The sequence below is a fragment of the Arachis ipaensis genome, chromosome B4 (genome assembly GCF_059453495.1).
Source record: "Arachis ipaensis isolate K30076 ecotype BB chromosome B4, ASM5945349v1, whole genome shotgun sequence".
NCBI lineage: Eukaryota > Viridiplantae > Streptophyta > Magnoliopsida > Fabales > Fabaceae > Arachis > Arachis ipaensis.
Window position 1 is genome coordinate 15,078,185 of NC_142439.1, and position 14,720 is coordinate 15,092,904.

At 24.0% G+C, this 14,720-nt stretch overlaps 1 protein-coding gene across 1 annotated transcript; it reads right to left on the reverse strand.

The window, feature by feature from the left end:
* Positions 1-6,520: 6,520 nt before the first annotated feature.
* LOC107636119 (TPD1 protein homolog 1-like) lies at positions 6,521-7,402 on the reverse strand. Its single transcript, XM_021122354.2, has 3 exons — positions 7,225-7,402; positions 7,022-7,114; positions 6,521-6,825 (listed from the first exon to the last, which is right to left on the reverse strand). The coding sequence occupies exons 1-3, from the start codon at positions 7,331-7,333 to the stop codon at positions 6,521-6,523; spliced, it is 507 nt and encodes a 168-aa protein (XP_020978013.2). The 5' UTR covers positions 7,334-7,402.
* Positions 7,403-14,720: the final 7,318 nt, after the last annotated feature.

Genomic DNA, 14,720 nt, shown 5'->3' on the forward strand with positions numbered 1-14,720 from the left:
ATGTGAGTCTTTACTTATTATTATATACTACAATTATTTATTAAAAAAATAATATTAATAGATATCATATAATCATAAAAAAATAAATCATAATTAATAAAATTTTTTTGTTTATCTTTTTAATTTGTATATATTTAATAAAATTTATAATTAAATAAAATATAATTGATTTTAAAATGAGTGACTTTAAAATTAAAATAAATCGAATATAAGTAATATAAACGATTGTTATATATATATATATATATATATATATATATATATATATATATATATATAATTTGTATATATAATAGTAAGAAGCATTCTAGCTTAATGGTTTGACAATCTTTCTTATATTTTTGGGGCAAGGGTTCCTTGACATTTGACAATGTTGAAGCATATAGAGCACCGTAGATTTGCAGAAAGTTAGAGTGTGTAGAATAACTTTCAATCAAACGATTCAATCCGGTCTAATTCTCAACGAATTTGACTGATTCGTATCGGTTCACTCTTGAATTTGACTATACAAATTATATTAAAACAAATAAAAAACTAGTAATAATATTTTCTTAAATAAATAATTTAAATATTTTATTTAAAGATATAAATAATTTAATTGATATTTAAAATTTTATTTTTTTTATTATTTATCTTGTTTATAATATAAACGCATTAATTAAATACGTATTTTGTTTATATCGTAAATGAGACAAGATATGAAATATTTAAATGTAATATACGAATACAAACGAGACATTTAAAATTTAAAAATTTATATATATCTCATTTATTACAGTATAAATAAGATATTCATTATGTAGTATACACTATAAACTATAAACGAAATATGTAAAAATTTATCTTGTTTTCGATATAAATGTAATATAAAATGATAAAATTTGTCAGTTATAATAACTTTTCCTCACATAAACTTTGCTCTTCTAAAATCTTTCAATAAGCTTATTAAGAATGACGAGTAGTGTATACAACTTTGTAGGCTTTTTTATATAAATAAATATGAAAAAATCTTTATTTATCAAAATACGCACTAAAAAAAATAATTCAAAGAATACGCATGGCCATTTTAAGGGTGACGCACGTGAAGTGGATTTATACTCCATTTCAGCTTCAGCGATCACAAAATGAAGCATACAGCATCAGTAAAATTGCATCTCGCACTCCTCGCACTTGGCATGCACGAAATGGACCAAATCAGGCTCGGCGCACACGACTTGGTCCAACTCAGGGGCAACAACAACGAATTGGCCCAAATCAGTGGCGGCGTCCGCGAAATGGGGTTATCGTGACTGGCGCACACACGAATTGGGGGTGTATTTGTTAAACACGTTGGAAACACAAGAAGTACAAGAAGCACCTTTAATCTTCTTGAATTAATTTTTTACATCTAAACAACTTTTTGGATTTGAACTCCCGTTTACCAAAAGTAACAAATTGTAGCTTTTGTATTTAGTTTTTGCGTTCATTTGATAAATTAAAAAGTTAATTGCCATTCTAACAATTTTGCCATTCAATCTCATTTACAATAAATAAAAGATACAACAAATAATCATCAGAGTTTTTGAATTTTTTTTATGGCTATGTTTTAAAAATAAATATTTTTTTAATATTATTATTAGTACTCTTTGTTAACTTTTAATTTTTATCAATTTTTTATTTATTTTTCTTGTTAATAGTATGAATATTTTTGTTTAGAGTTTTTTTATGTTTACTTATGTATATTATTATATTTTTTTAATAGAATTTTTAGTATTTATTGTTCATATGAATTTTTTTAATTATTTTTATTAATACGTATTTTTTTTACAGAATTTTATTTTTTTTATTTGACTTTGTATATTTTTTACTATATGTTCTTAAATTAGTATATATTTTATTTATTATTGTTAATTTTATAATATAAATTTCATTAGAAGGATATAATTAAATATAAAAAGAGTACTAAAGAAGAGTACTAACAAATTATAACAAAAAAGTACTAAATTTTAACACATAAATTTAAATTCTTTTTAAAAGAAATTATAGTCAAAGAATGTTAAAATAATATAATTTTAAATTATATAAATTTATGTCTATTTTAGTAATTTTTGTTTAAACTTAATTTTGAATGATGTAATCCAAACAACATTCATTTCATTATAATCTATTTTGATACAAAATTACAAACATAAATCATGTTAACACCAAGTCACTTTTTATCAAAATTAAGTTTGTAAAATTAATTTTATATAAATTCTCGTTTGTAAACTCTAATAGAAACACACAGTTGGTTATCAAAGCTGCTGAAGTTCATATGACAACAGTACCACTAGGTTGGCAACAATTTCGCTGCCCCTGATAAGCTTAATTCGCTGTCGTCAGCCACTAAATAGACTCCCATTTCGTAAACGCCACACTTAAAATGATTTCTACTGCTGTCTGCTTCATTTTGTGATTGCTGAAGCTGAAATAGAGTACAAATCCATTTTGTGGTGTCATTCTTAAAATGGCCATGCGTATTCTTAGAATTATTTTGTTTGGTGCGCATTTTGATAAATAAAGATTTTTTTATATTTATTTATATAAAAAAGCCCATCTTTGTAAGTGTACATATCATAATTGTCACATTAAAAAAGGAGTTGTATTATTTGAATACGAGAGTCCGATTTTTTTGCGCATTTGTCGTTTAGTTATTTGTTTAAGTTAAACAGTATAGTATTGACGAGTAATATATAGACGCGCCTCTAACTTTATTTCGTTTACAATGTAAATGAATTAAAGATGTATTTTATTTACTTTATAAACGAAATAACTTATTTATACAATATGTCTGCACTCAAGATATATATAATAATATCTATGTGCCTTATTTTATTTATACTCATAGTAATATTGATGTATCTTATCTTATTTATAATACGAGATATATCTTTAATTAATATGTTTATATTGGAAATGAGATAATAATAAAATATTAATTTATAAATATAGTTTAAATTAAATATATCTGTAAATAAAATATTTAAATTATTTATTTAAAAAATTTCTAGTAACGTACGTTATTCTCTTTCTCTTGGCTAATAATAACTCTTGAATACATAATTTCTAAAAATTTCTTTTATATATATATAAACAAGGTGTTGCAAAATTTAAATACAATAATTTATATCTCAATGGTTTAAACTAATGTGAATGCATCAATACAATGCCACACATGTATAGACTTATTCATTCATTAATAACTTAAGGCAGGGGCGATATCCGTAAACGTGGATATTCACGGAAATATCTGAAAATGGAAGTCGATGAGAATAAAGAGAGCAAATGCTAGTAATGAGTAAATATTTTTATTTTTTTTAGTAATATTATTATTTAGTTAGTAATAATTTATATTTATATTTATTAAAATTTTGTATATATAAATTAATAATTTAATATTTATATTAAATAAATAATAACCAAAATACTAAAAGTTACTGACTTCTAAAAATTTTTCTAAAGTAAAAATCACTTCATAAAAATAAAAATGAAAATAAATATTTTTTCGTAAAAAATTTTAAAATAAAAAATAGAAATTATATTCTTATCTTATGGTAATATTCGTACTGAAGAATATATATATATATATATATATATAAAATATGCTAAATAATTTCTACTATTTAAACTTTGTTGCATGACAATCTTTTCTATAGAAACTTTGTTGCATGACAATCTTTTTTTTATATATATTATTTTTTATTTTTTAAATTGTATTGTATACTTATATAATACTTGAAAATTTGTCATTGATTAGTTTTATTATTTAATATAATTAAAAATATTTATTTTATTTTAATTATACTAAAACTAATGTAATTTTTATTAAAATGAATAATTTTCGCGTGAGATCCATATAACTATATTTTTCCACAGGAAATAGACATGAGGAGAAATATTTTCCTATAGTAAAGAATAAGAGTAGAGATGAGAAAAAAAAATTCGAAGTGTGAAATAGAGAATAGATAACACTATATATTCTTTCTCCCCTGTATTTTCCTCCCTAATTCAAGGTAAAAGAAAAATAAAAAATTGAGGCAAGAATAATATATATATAAAAGGTATATGAGGCCTCTCAATGCTGTTGAGGGACCCATATTATTAAACACAACTAAAATATATGCATGTTTGAGTTTTTCAACTCTCCTCTTCTTCCAACTCTGAGGGGCTGGGACCCTAAAATCCCATCTACTTATAATAAGCTTCAATAACAGCATAGTGAAGTTGAGACAGTGACAACTTTCTCTTTCTCTCTCTATCTGCTGCAAATTCAGGCATATGTTCCATGCATCATGTAAACTTTGTAAAAAAAATAAAAAAAGATAACAAGAGTTTTTGATATGTCTTCACGTAAATTTTGAGATGGTTTTGGGAATATCTGTAAGGGGGACTTCAATTCCTAAATCAACAAAAATTTAAGAAGATTAATAAAAATTGGAATGTGATCAATACATGGAATAGATAGCGTATTTATAAGAGAGGATGATGATATAGTTATCATTTCTGGATATTACAAGTGATGTAAGATGCAGTTTTTTTTTTTCCTGTTGCAAGAGAAGCGGTAATATTAGGAAGACAAAATAAAAGTAAAAATTTGTCTTATTTAGTATTTATTAATTATCGCAACAATTAATGAATGTTAAATAATATAAGTTATGATTATTTTTGACTAATTTTTTTTGGTAACCAAATATTTCCGCAAAAAAAATTACCACATGTTGGGTGGTTATTTGATCTTTGGATAATTCCTGAATTAGTGAGGTGACAAACTATCACTTGCCACCCAAGTCGAGTGTGACAGAGTCGCAATAGTTCTACTTAAGTAGATCGACTAGATTAATCCCATGCAGTTCTTAGACTAATCTGTTTTGTTCTATATTTGTCTTATTAAGTTTATTGATGATGGGGTCAATCCATTTTGGATTATAGCCTTAATCATCTTGGATCATAGTATAAACAAGTTCAATTAATAAATTAATTATTTTTCAGTTTATATTAATTATTGTTTTAAAATTATTTTTTTTTATTTTACATTATAAATTCTAAATATTAAATTTTTAGCCCTAAATTCTAAATTTTGAATTCTAAATCATACCCCTAAATAAATCCTAAACTCTCCAAAAGATGATGGTTAAAAAATTAATTTTATAAACAAATTTAACTAATATTAGCTAATTAATTGATTCTCTATTCTTATTATTTTGAAATGTCAACATTAAATAATTAGAGAGATTAAAATCAAATTTGATTCTTTTAGAAAATAAAATCAAGTTTATTTATAAAGACTAAAATAAAAAATATGTATTTTATAAAATCCCAAACTTAATTATTTAAGGTTTTATTTTTAGTGGTATTATTATATGAGGAATGGGGTTGGAAAGAATGATCATTTTGTAATGTTTACTAATCAACTAACTGAAGGCTAACACATATTATTGCCTAATTAATATGAACAACTCAATACAGTTATGAATATAAATTAGAATCACATTTGACGTCACTACAACAGAAGCGGGAGATGTCTGCGGTAAACTACTTGTGGAATTTTCAACTGCAGCAATTTATGGTACGGTGGATAGCTGCGGTCCCATTCCAAATTAGCCTACCGACGCCAAATTCCTCTAATTTAGTGTCGAACTCAAAATGGTCGTCGCTAACTCCTTTTCAGTTGCAGATAATTTGACCCAAATTCACTTCAGAATATCCACAATCAAGAATTCGAGGAATCCGCCAAAGGAGAGTGCAGAGCGCGCGAATCTCTTCCCTACTCCATCCTATCCCACTCTGTTACTGTTGACTCGCGTGGCTGGCGATCAACCCTTTTCCGCCTACTGTCGACCATTCCCAGAATCAGATTCGTCGGCTCTTCCACGCGCGAATCCTTGCCGCCGTTCCCTTCCGGTCCCAGTACCAGCTGCATCGTGCTTTCCGTCGCCGGAGGGTCCTTTGCCTATCAGCTTCATCGATTTGCCTTTTGGTATGTACAAAACCCCTCTTCCATTGCAAGCTTCCTGCTTGTTCTTCGTTTGTTAGCTCTTTCCACCATATGCCTTTTTTGTCGTTTTAAATTTTAAAAATTAACTAGCATCTGAATAGGATAGAACACAATTTTTAGAAATCTCTCCCAAAGATTAAAGCCGCTAAACTGATCGACGCAAAATACCTGATTTGCAGCGGTTATGCCAGCAGTTGTTGGAAACCGCCGCAAAATGTAATCCCCACCCCTTTATGCATTACGGATAATGTTTCGCTGGCAAACTGTTTAGCGACGGTTTACAAATCGACAATTAAACCGCCGCTATTCTCCGCATGTCCCGTAGTGCGTGTATTTTAAAAATATTTACACGCACCCAATCATTTTTATTTATAATATTCAAAAGTTATATAAAGAATTAAAAATAAGTGGCTGTAAATATTTATAAGACACGTTAAATGTACTTTAAAATTCGAAACATGAAACAAAAATTTCTATATACTAAGATTATAATATATTGTGGATTGATCATGAGCAAAATCTAGCAGACTTGAGTACTAATGGATACATGAAGGAATTAGAATAAGTGAATCTGATGATTTGAGTTGAGGCCAAAGATTTGCCAGCATTGACCAAGCAATCATCATAAGAGAGCCTCTTAAACAATGTTGGGTTGATGATTCTTGCAGATGCAAACCAGCCACAATGAAGGTGTATGTCATGAGGAGCACAACCAGATACACAAGTGTTCACTATTTGCACTATGTATTCTGGGATTCCAGATGTTGAATATTTGCTTTGTGATATGCTTATGTCTTTGCTTGTGCAAGAACCTCCAAATAAAATCAAACCCACACCATGTCAAAATAAACTCGAATCTTATCCTACTGGGTAGAGTCTGTTACTAATAGCATAATTATGAATTACATATTATTATGGAAGATAAATTTTTATTGGATAATATTAAAATAAATATGAATATTATCTTACTGTATAGAATCGGCTATAGAATAGTTGTAAAATAAATACCATGAAACATGAATTTTCTTGAAATGGGATGTGGAAGCCTTGAACCATTTTTTGGTTGATGGAAAGAAAGAAGAATCTGGGGTGAATGACGACCTGAAAATTAAAGTTACTATTATGACAAAATCCTAAGCATTTTTTAAAAGAATAATATAATAAGAGACTGAGACACTATAATATAATAGGTTAAGAGGATTAATTTTTACCTGAATAATGCATTATTTTTCCAACATCATCACAAAGCACAAGGGGGATTATTGTGATGAAGCAGAGGAAGATAATAAGAGGACAAGTAAAAGAGTTTGTGATTGTCATGTTAAGGTCGTTGTTGATGCAACAATGATAGATGAATGATGAGTTCTTTATTTAATTTGCTTATTTGCCAAACTAACTCACTCCCAAAAATTTTAAAGATTGAAAGAGAGAGAGAGAGGAAGTAGGGTTTGTAGGGTTGGTGATTCCTAAGTGCTACATATGCACAAGAATGGTATAATGGTGATGAGTAATTATAAGTGTGTGAGATAGTATTCCTTTATTCTTGGCTTAATGACATTCAAACCATAAGGGTTTTGTTATTTACATTTAATTTCTTACTTCAATTTCACAACGAGACAAATCCAATAATTGATAAGTAAATGACATATATTTTAAAACATCTTTAAATATAGATGTTTAATCTCATTCATTGAATAAATTATAATGTATTAGATTTTTGACAAGTAACATAAATTAAAAATATTATTTTTATTAAAAAAATTATTATATTCTTGAAATTACTAATTTAATTTTGATATCAATTTTTTAATTTGTTTAAAATTTAAACTTTTAACAAAATTTTTATTAGAAGATTGTTTTATTTTTTTATTTTTTATAAATTTTATAATATTATTTTTTTGTTTTCATTTTATTATTGTTTTATATTTTTTATTTAACAAATTTAATAATTTTTTACGAGTTGAGTTTTTTTATAACTTTTATAATTCTTTTAATATATTTTTCTCTAACTTTTAAAAATTTATATTTTAATTTACCAATTTTTATTATTAATCATTCTATTTTTAGTCTATTCATTTTTATTTTTTTAATTTTTTAAATAAAACTTATTGTAAAATTGAGATTTTAGAATAAATTATCAATTTAAGAAATTCGGTCTCAGTTTAAATTAATATTAATTAAATTATTAATATAATTATTTTTTAAATATTTGATTTTATTCATAATTTATATTTTTATTATTAATTTATGTTTTTTAGAGTATATTTTTTAATTATGGCCAAATAAATAACTTAAAAAAAAATATTTTTGTCATCTTTATATGAATGATATCTTTGATATATACTAAAACTATAAGCCTAATCAATCACACTAATGATTTTGTTTACACGGCAAAGATATTTGTATTGTATATATCAAAGGATAATAATATGGTGTTCAATTTGTGCCCGTCTAAAATAAAATAAAAATTGAAAATATATTTAAATAAATTGTGACAAATATAAGAGTATAAAAACAAGACACATGCACAAATATCAATTTCTAATGTCAAAGTTAAGAGTCCTATAATTTTCTAAATTAAAGATATATTTGAACACAAGGTAAAGTTTAATGTATATATATGGATCAAGTCACTGTATGGGTAAATTGTGATAATGTATGAGAGAAATATTTAATTTTATTAACAACCAAAGATTTATATATAATTCTTAGTTTAATTTTACCTGCAGAAAATGAAGTGTTTTATACTTTATATATCGTATTTTTTTAATTATATATGCAACAAATCACATTAAAATCTAATTTTAAAGTTCTTTTAAGAATATACATTTAGGATAATTTAAAAGATTAATTATCAATTCGGTATCCGAAAAATTAAACTTCTGAACAAAATATCCCTAAAAAATATTATCAACAAAATAACTACTGAATAATTTAAAAATATAATTTTGTAACTGATTTTGATATACACTTAACACGTAGTTGTTTATTTTGTGCGATTTATTATTACTTCTTCTGTTTTGAATAAATGTTCACTTTTTAAAATTTTATTTTTAAATAAGTATCTATTTAAGAAATTAATGTATTTTTATTTTTTTCAATCATACTTCTAAATTAGTGGATGGAAAAAAATAAATTATTAAAATAATTAAAAAAGAGTAATTTCGTAACTTATTTTTTAACTTTAATTCTATAACTCCAAGTCTCCAACACATCATATATAGTTTATTTTATTGATTCACCTAAAATGTAAAAATTAAATATTTACTTAAAAATAAATTAAGGAAGTAACAATATAAGGTGTAATTCATATTCATATTTTATGTACATTACGGAGGAAGGATGATTTTTTTCCACATTAATGTATCATGAAAATAGTTAAAGAAAAAAGATATAATAAATATAAAGTGAGTTCTATGGTACTTTTTATTATGATGCCTAAATTACCTAATTTATTTTTAAAGATAAAAAATAAAATATTTAAAACAAAAAATAAAATATTTAAAATTTATTAAATATTATCTATTTGCCTTTTTTAATAAGTTAGGTATAATCTCAAAAGCACCATAATATTTATCTAAATAAAATATTGTCAAACAAAGTAAAGTAAAAAATTTATATATATTCCATGAAAAACATAAAAATCTCTCAAAAAGAAATAAAACCCATGTAGAGTTGTGGCTAGTTAAAATGGTTTTAAGTTTTGACTTTTGACTTTTGACTTTTGACCGACACATTATTGTTTGGTTCAAATTTAACTTGAAAAAAACGCTGAATGAAAAATAACCTTTTTGGTGGTCAAAAAGTAAATTACCATTTTTCTCTGTTCACATTCACAACCTCATCATGCCTGTTTCATTCAAATTCTTCATACGGTATTCCATTTTACCCATTTTCTCTTTCTTTAGTCTTCACAAACATTCAATTTAACATGATGAGCTGTAAGAAGAAAGTTGCTTGCACCCTTTGTCAGAACGAGGTGAATAATATATATAGCTTCTTATTCTTTACCTAAATTGAATGATATATTTCTATTTTTTGATTCTCCTACATATTCTAGACCTATTCAAGTGACATCATTCATTCATGAATGAAAAATATTATTTACATGATATATTAAAGAAAAATTAATACTTTTTCGACAATATTTACATTTTTGTACATAATATATAAATTCTATTATAAATAAAGTTAAATAATTGTAAATACTATTTTAAAAAATATGCAAATATTTATATGAGTAGAATGATATATATGCATGAATGCATCTAATTTATTATACTACCATAGCTTCTATATATATATATATATATATATATATTTTTTTTTTTTCAAGTTCAAGTAGATGAGAAGAATGGCTATGAACATGAATTTATCAATCTATTGCAAAGTGCAATTTATAGCAACCTAAGGATTTAGAAGAGAGCCAGGCCACCTGTTCAATATGCATTGCATGGTTTGTTTGATAAAATTTTTTGAAGAAGTAGTGCAGTTATTTATTTGTTGTTTAGTAAATAAAAAAATTATATGTTTATATTTATAATTAAAAAAAAGAAGTATTTTTAAAAATATTTCAAGTAAATTTTTTTAAAATTAATTTTTACTTATTAAAATTAAAAAGTCTAATGTAACTTTATAATTAACTAATTTTTAAATTTAACTATTATGTTTATATATTTATTATAGTTTTTTTATTTTAAAAATTAATTTACCAAACATTATTGTTATTGTTTAATTTATACTTATTAAAAGTTATTTTTAATTTAATTTACTAAATATATATATTACAAATTTAAAAAAAATTATCTTTTAAAAACTAGCTTTCTTAAATTACTTTCAGAAAGTAAAAATTTTATCAAACTAAATCTAATTAAGAAATTAACTACTTTGCACCTTTAATTTATATTTATTAACCATAAAAATTATAATTCGGCAAACATAAAAACAATAAAGAGAATAATATTTCTTCTCTTGTGAAATATTTTAATAATATTTTTCTTTTTTATTTATAAAATATATAATTTTTTATTATGATTAAAATATATAATATACAGACTTTAGTCTATTTGATTAAAATAATTTTAATAATTATTATAATTGTATATATAAATTAGTGATAATTTTTTATTATTTATTCAAATAATATATATTTGTTATTAATGTAATAATTTTTATTTATTTTAAATATATTATCATTAATCATCAAATACGTAAAAAATTAAATAAAAAAGTTTTGTAATAATTTAAAATAAAAAATATATATTTTATATTATGATTATTATTATTTGAATAAACTAAATAATTATCATTAATATATATAATAATCACTATTAAATAATATTTTAATTAAATAGAGTAAAATATATAATTATTTTAATTTTATAGAAGAAAAGAACATATATATATTATAAATAAAAGAAAAATTATTATTTAAATATCTGGAAAAAAATTATTTTCTCAGAATAAAAATTGCGTAAAGCAATATCGTCACACTGTCGAGCGACCCTTGGTCCTAACCCGTAACCCAGACCCCCACGGCCATCCCATGTGTTTTATGAGGTAATTAACTCTATATACCTAACACATTTATGACATACATACATATAATTAAGTTCAGATTTCAATTCCTATCTTGTAAGCTTGCATGATCCCATTTTATTGTATTCACACGTGTTTGGTATGTTATCACTTTAGCCATAAATGCCTATAGTATTTAGCTTTTTTTATTATAAAAATTTGCTTCAAAATTTGATCTCTAGAATTATTTTTAAAATATATGTTTAGTATTTAATTTTTTTACATGTTTTTAAATTTTTCAAAATTTATTTATTGTTAGCATATTTTGGGATTTATTTTATCGGCATCACAAATGAGTACTATTTGGGAGTTTATTCTATACTTTTAACGGTTAAATACTCTTAGACTGTATTTGTTTTTAAAGACAGTACAGAACATAACACTGAAATAGAGACAATAGGATGAAGACACTAAAAATTATTTTTTATGTATTGTATTTGAATATGATGGACAAGACACTAATGTAATGTCTAGTATTATATTTGGATATATATGGACAAGACTAAAATATTATATGAAATGATTAAAATAGCCCCGTAATTTCAAATTTTCTACGTCAATACAAATTAATTTAATAAAAAATGAGAGTATGTAGGAGTACAGACGAAACTTAAAAAAAATATTTGAAGAGGCAAAAAATTTTAATAAAAAAATATATTAGTATTTATATTAAAATAAAATTTATAAATATAATTATTTTATTTTAAAATTTATTATTAATATGTAAGAATATATATGGTTAAAATTAACAAAAAAATAAATTTGATTTTGATTAATAACAAATTTTGTTTAAGTTAATAAGACAAATTAATTTTAAATAAAAAATTAATTTAAAAAAATCCATTTTTATATGAAAAAACAATTAGTTTTTGCATATAAAAATTTATTTTTATTTAAAAAAAACTAATTTTTTTTATCTAAAAACTTATTTTTTTTATAAAAAATTAATTTTTTTTAAATTATATAAAATTAATTATAATTTATAAATTATTTTTTAACATTTTAAAAGATCAATTTTACTTTTGATAATATTTATCTTTTAAAAATTTAAAGATTAATTATTTTTGTTATTATTTTTATTACAAATCAAATAATATAATATAAGGCTAAAATGGTATTGAAGTAAAACGATAAAAAGAAAAGAATTATCTAACCCCAATAAAAAATTCTACAGAAAGGAGAGAATACCTGAAAAAGAAAGAAATAGAGAAAGAACAGGAAGAAAAAAAGTATCTCTGAACAACGTAATAAGAAAAATAAGAAGGGGTAATAATGGAAAAAAAAGAAAACAAAATTTATAAAATTGTCCGTGTCCACTCTTCCAAATCTCGTGTCCATCATTGTCCTTCGTGAAAGAGTGGACACAAAAGTATAAAAAACTGTCTCGGAGACAATATGTCCACTATCCATGTCTCTGCTTCAAAACACTTTTTAAACAAGTGTTGTCCATGTCTCCGTGTCCTGCCCCCGAAAACAAACGCTACCTTATTGTGTTATAAAATAGTATTATTTTGATTCTCAAAATTTATGACAAATTTTAATTTAGTCTATAACATTTCAAATATTCTATTTTTGTTTCAAAAATTTTAAACGGATTTAATGTTATCCTAATGTTAAATTTTTATGAATAATGATCAAAGTGAATGACATAGACATTAACATTATTATTAAGTCATATCTTCTTATTTATATTAGAGAAATATAACCAAAATTTTTTCGTAGTAATACTTCCTCTTCTGATTTCAATCTCCTTCTTGTAAAAAAACTCTCAAATCTTATCAATTAATTATCAAGGATCTAGTATCAAAGGAAAAATTTTTGTATTTGTGATCATTGGTGGGTCAATTTTATTCATGTATTGAAAATAAACATTATTAGCTCTTAAATATGCTACTTGTTCGTATTAAATTTAATAGTGAGATAATATTAAATTTATTTAAAAATTTTTGGGACTGAAATAGAAAATTTGAAACTTTTTTAAATTAACGACATTTGAAATGTTAAATATTAAATTAGGACTTGACCCAAACTTTTTTTTCTAAAGATAGAAATATATTTCATTAAATTTGGTAAATGAAATACAAGGTTCATGTTAGGACAAAAACAATGAATGATGGAGATCTCCCAAATAAACCACACTTAGAAAGAATCTAATAGTAAAAAATAGAAAAGAAAATTGTATAAAGTGAAATTAGACTTCTTTCTAGAGAATAGGACTTGTGAACTAACTCAATGAGAAGCCACATGGAGACGTCGAATCTCTCGAAGGAGTTTACTAGAAACATCGAGAATAGAAGTTGGGGTAGTGTTGGTTCCTTCAAATACAAAGAAATTCCTAGCTTTCCAACAGTTCCAACATAGAATAGCAAGCAGTTGTTAGTTCCGATTATCACCACCTATTGAACGAATCTACTCTATCGTGGTGTTCCACTAAGACCAAAATTTAGTAATTAGATGAGTGGGGAGGCACGCATAAACTCAAAAAACTATTGGACCAAGCATCTCTTATAGCTGGATATTATATAAGACAGTGAGAAATTATTTCGTCCTCTTCTTAGCAACGAAAACACAATGCCGATATTGCAGAAAATCTTCAGTGAATCTGGACTAGAACCGAAAGCCAATCATAAAGACACTTCTAAATAAACAGTTTGATTTTGTGAGGAAGCTTCATCTTTTAAAAGTTGATCCAAAAAATATTTTACTGTATATAAGTTGAACGAAATTTAAACAAAAAGTATAAAAATAAGTACGCCATTTTATAGCTTAATATTGTATCATATTTTTTTTGTTTGTTCAGTATTCAAACGTTAAAATTAAAATAATATTTTACTGTATAAAATATTTTGAAAATACTTTTTGTTGTAAACAAATATAGAGCGTACTTTTGAAAATAATTTGATAATTCAAGGTATTTTTTGTGTTTTAGTTTACTCATCCTTTGTTATGCTCTAAAAAAATATATAGTTTTTAACTTTACATACATTTTTAAACTTTGTTGGTAGGTTTTTTTTTTTTTTTTCTTCTGGAAGTTACTTTACTTAGTAGTAAAGAATTAAAGATAGGGTATATATATGAAATAGGAAATTATATGGTACAGATTTAAAGATTTGTTTCCTTAAATCACACT

Coding starts and splice junctions, on each gene's coding strand:
- LOC107636119 (XM_021122354.2), bottom strand. CDS start 7,333: ATGACAATCACAAACTCTTTTACTTGTCCTCTTATTATCTTCCTCTGC. Junction 7,115..7,224: donor AAAAATAATGCATTATTCAG/GTAAAAATTAAT, acceptor TTTAATTTTCAG/GTCGTCATTCACCCCAGATT. Junction 6,826..7,021: donor AAGAAAATTCATGTTTCATG/GTATTTATTTTA, acceptor TTTTATTTGGAG/GTTCTTGCACAAGCAAAGAC.